Source organism: Plectropomus leopardus, chromosome 10 (genome assembly GCF_008729295.1).
Source record: "Plectropomus leopardus isolate mb chromosome 10, YSFRI_Pleo_2.0, whole genome shotgun sequence".
Classification (NCBI taxonomy): domain Eukaryota; kingdom Metazoa; phylum Chordata; class Actinopteri; order Perciformes; family Serranidae; genus Plectropomus; species Plectropomus leopardus.
The window spans coordinates 23,839,679-23,844,158 of NC_056472.1; the positions used below are offsets into that span (position 1 = coordinate 23,839,679).

At 41.8% G+C, this 4,480-nt stretch overlaps 1 protein-coding gene across 1 annotated transcript; it reads left to right on the forward strand.

Moving 5' to 3' along the window:
• Positions 1-1,428: 1,428 nt before the first annotated feature.
• Positions 1,429-3,388, forward strand: LOC121949357 (nuclear receptor subfamily 0 group B member 1-like). Its single transcript, XM_042495023.1, is given in 3 exon segments — positions 1,429-1,619; positions 1,622-2,203; positions 2,784-3,388. Coding segments are annotated over 3 exon segments (879 nt in total). The 5' UTR covers positions 1,429-1,564; the 3' UTR covers positions 3,026-3,388.
• The last annotated feature ends 1,092 nt before the right edge of the window (positions 3,389-4,480 follow it).

Here is a 4,480-nt window from a genome sequence, read left to right on the forward strand (position 1 = left end):
GCACCCCCTCCCCCCATCCTCCTTCAGTGACAGAGGCAAGGAGAGCATTGAGTCATGACATCATAATTCACCAGCTCCTGTTTTCACGGTTAAATCAATATCAGTGTGTCCGAGTCAAGGTTGGAGGCCGGCCTTCACAGCTCAGCTCTTCCTACTTCTTTCTCATAGAAAATCATATAAATTGTCCCTAAAATAATTAAGCCTTCAGATCCGTCGCTGGCCTATATTTTTTACCGGCTCCTGCCTGATGAACAGCGCTGCCAGAGAGTCAAGGTAATGCTGAGAATAGAACCGGGCTCTGATTCCTTGTCTGTCTCTCTCTGCCTTTTTCCTCCTTTTTCTCAATTAATATTATAGTCTGGTTAATTAACCAGACCTACTGACTGCTGCTTTTTACATTTGAAGCTATTATGTGACACAGTCACGCTGAGTCACATAAATTGTTTTATTTGAACTTTTCTTAACTTTTTGAGCAAAGAAAGATGTAAACCACTTTAGATTATTAACTGAGTTTTTGGTGCAAAAATATATTTTTTTTATAGTGTGGCACAGGCCACCTCTGAAATCTGACTCGCTGCCCCAGATGCCATCTCATCATGATTGAGTGGTTTGACGAGTTAACTGAATTTTCATTTATAGGTGCAATTCAGTCTTAAACCTGAAAGGCAGTAATGTGCCAGAGCAGTGTTTAGCTTGACTAAATTTTTTGCGTGGTTTCTACATCTTAAGGAGGATAAGATTAAATACTTTTAAAGACTGTTTTAATTAAATTACATTTATTGTTAAATTTAAGTTTATTGTAACACTTAAAAAAATAAATAAGTTATTTAAAAAAATACATTAGTAACATGTTTTTGAGAATTTACATTTCAATGTCAGAAAAAAAGGAAAACAAATTCCCTATTTCCCACGTTTTGGCATTTCTAAGACTTTTGAAATATTGATGTAGACATTTTAATACCAATCAAGGCCTTTTTTTTTTTATATTTTAAGACTTTTTAAGGATACGTGGGAATCTTTACTAAAAACACATTTAACCTTTAATGATGTCTCATATTAAACAGAATGGGGAAAATATTTGTATATCCTCTTTACAACTTTGCTAAAACAACAAATTAACAATGTCATGAGACTTTTGCACAGTTTGTAGGTAAGAGTGGAAATGGTAAACTTGTGTACTTCATGCCACCCCTGCAAAAGTCAGTGCCCCCACATGGGCCACCCCCTGTAAAAAAAAAAAAAGTCTGGACACACCACTGTATAGGATGTGTTTGAATATGTGGGGGCCCAAAAAAGTGTGTGTGTATGTATGAGCGAGAGAGAGAGGGAGAGAGTTTGAGAGGACGAAGAGGAGGTGGAGAAAGAGGAGGTGCCTGAGCCTGGGGAGGCGGAATATGCAGAGAGTCTGAACAGGCTCTCAAAGCGCGGAGACAGACGGGAGCTAATATAAACGTGCTGCCCTTCACTCGGGGCTAACAGGGGCTAAGAAAACAGCGCTACCTCTGCCACTGACCTCCTGCGCTTCAAAGAGACAGCGGGACGCGCTGAGCTCCGGCCAGCGGCCATGGCCACGCTGGAGGGCTGCCGCTGTCGGGGTGCCAGCGGGCGAAACAACAACAGCATCTCTACAGCATTTTGAAGAGTGACAGCCTCGCGACCGCCGAGGAACACCAACAACAACACCCCCAAGAACAACAACAAACATTGCAACACTTGCTCCACAAGACCTCCTCCTCCGCCGCCCCAGCGTCGCTGCAGGAGCTCCGGCAGCAGGCGTGCTCCTGCGGATCGACGCGGCGCCGCGGAGTCCTCCGCTCCCCGCAGGTGACGTGCAAAGCCGCCTCGGCGGTTCTGGTGAAGACGCTGCGGTTCGTGAAAAACGTCCCCTGTTTTCGCGAGCTGCCGGAGGACGACCAGCTGATGCTGATCCGGAGCGGCTGGGCGCCTCTGCTCGTGCTGGGGCTCGCGCAAGACCGAGTGGACTTTGAGACCACGGAGACCGTGGAGCCCAGCATGCTGCAGCGCATCCTCACGGGTTTACCGGACAGGCAGGGTGAGGTGCTGGCCGGCCAGAGCAGGGGGACAGCCGGGGTCTCTGTCGTGGATATCGAAGCGATTAAAGCTTTCCTGAAGAAGTGCTGGAGTGTAGATATCAGTACGAAGGAGTACGCGTATCTGAAGGGGGCTGTGCTGTTCAACCCAGGTAGGCAGTGAACACCTGTGCGTCCCAGTTATTTTACTCAGGTAGCACAAAGCGGGCTGTGCGTTATTATAGTCTATACGCTAATTGATTGGCTTTTATATACTTCGTTGTTTGGTTTTCTAACAGCAACATGTGAATCAGTGAAATGAGATACAGAAAGTGCCTTTTTAATAGATTTCAGGATTATTGCATCGTCTTGCTGCCGGTTGTTGTATTTACAGCATGTATGGAAACTAGAGATGAAAACAATAAATCGAGAATACATTAATCCTTGTTAAGAATTTAATCTAATTTAAAACATATTTAAAGTAAAATTTAGCCTAATTGTTCATAAGCTATGTAATGCTGTCAAAGTATATGCAATATGTTGCTGTGAGCTTTGATTGAGGAAAAACGCATTTGGTATTGTTTGAAATAAGTAAAGTTTTCATGTTTTTCAAATAACAATCGATCATTCATTTTTACCAATAATCGATTAAGGAAAGTGCTTATTCGCAACCCAAATGGAAACCAAACTGAACTTCTCTGTCCATTCACCTCACTTTCCATGTCTCCCTTCTCTCAATTATCTTTTCCCCAGATGTGGAGGGTCTGCGCTGCCTCCACTACATCCAGTCCCTGCGTCGCGAGGCGCACCAGGCTCTGAACGAGCACGTCAGGCTGATCCACCGCGAGGACACGACGCGGTTCGCCAAATTGCTCATAGCTCTGTCCATGCTGAGGGCCATCAGCCCGCCGGTGGTCGCTCAGCTCTTCTTCAGACCCGTTATAGGGAGCGTCAGCATCGAGGAGGTGCTCATGGAGATGTTCTACGGAAAGTAGGTCCCAGTCCACAGAGGACTGAGATGAATTCAGCTGCCAGATGGGACTGAAAGGCCCCAAAACTCTTAATGGGTGGGAGGTGAGGGCAGATGAAGAAGATATTAGAGACTGAATTTACAACTACTGTATGTGGGAGATCTTCAAGGACTGGGACATGATCAACACAAGTGTGTGTGTGTGTGTGTGTGTGTGTGTGTGTGTGTGTGTGTGTGTGTGCGCGCGCGCGAGAGAGAGAGAGAGAGAGAGAGTGAGAGAAAGGAAGAATGTCGAAGGCGAGAAATGTTATAATAGAGGAAAAATACAAAGCAGCTGCTGGAATTCATAACTTATTTGTTTTTATATAAACTATTTTTCTATAATAAAAAAAAATACTCTCTGGACAGTTTTTTTTTTTTAACCATTGTTGTTTGTGTGCGTGTCAAGGTTATTATAGTTAACCCTGTTAAACCTGAGCAAATTGGCTTAATTTCTTTCAAAAACATGGGAAGGCAGCATGCTGGTTATCAAAAATAGCCCAAACATTAGCAAGAAATAATGGTAAAAACTTAGAAGATAATAACCGAAAAATTTTGGGGAAAAGTGCAAGAAAATGACCTCAAGAAAGAGCTAAAAGGAATTTAAACAGTCTTTTTCCTTTTTCTGGAACATAATTATAAATATATAATTTTGATAATCTCCAGTAATCCAGCCCTGCTAATTTTTAATTTTAATTTTGCCACCATTTACTAATTCTTTGCAATGTGGGACATCAACATCAAACCAGTTTTCTCAAGTTTCAGAGGTTTTTAATGCCAGTGGAAAAATGTCTGAATGCAGCACAAAAAAATTGATGTCGATCCAGGTGTTAAAGGGTTAACTAAAACTAAAATTAGTTTAGTAAACTGAAAACAAAATAAAAACAAGACTTGTAAGAAGGAAGAGAACTTAGAGAAACTGCATTGTACTTACAAAACCAACTAAAATAACATAAAAATATACAGAGGACATCTTTAGTTTTACTCTTTGTCAATTTGGTCACATTTGTCAACACAACAAGCACAAGGGGGCATTTGTACGTAAGCTGACTGAGATAAGCCTGAGTCAACTGCCCTCACAAAGCATTTGTAATACTGGTTCTGAATTTCTCAAATCTAACCCCACCCCCCCCCATTACAATAAAAATAAAGAATAATAAAATTATTTAATTAATATTAATTATTTAATTACTAATTAATAAAAAACCAAATCTAATCCGAAATGAGCATTCTAGAAGCAGACTGAAACTACACATAAATGAAAAAAAAAGAAAAAGAAAGAAAACTACTGAACTATAACAACTCTGGCATGTTCGAGAAAGAGAGAGAGATATGGATATCAGCTCTGCCAATACTGACACACTTGTCACTGGGTCAAGTATGAAATCAGCCCTACATAGAGGTTTATCTAGGAGATAATATGTTGCTGTACGTAAGCAAC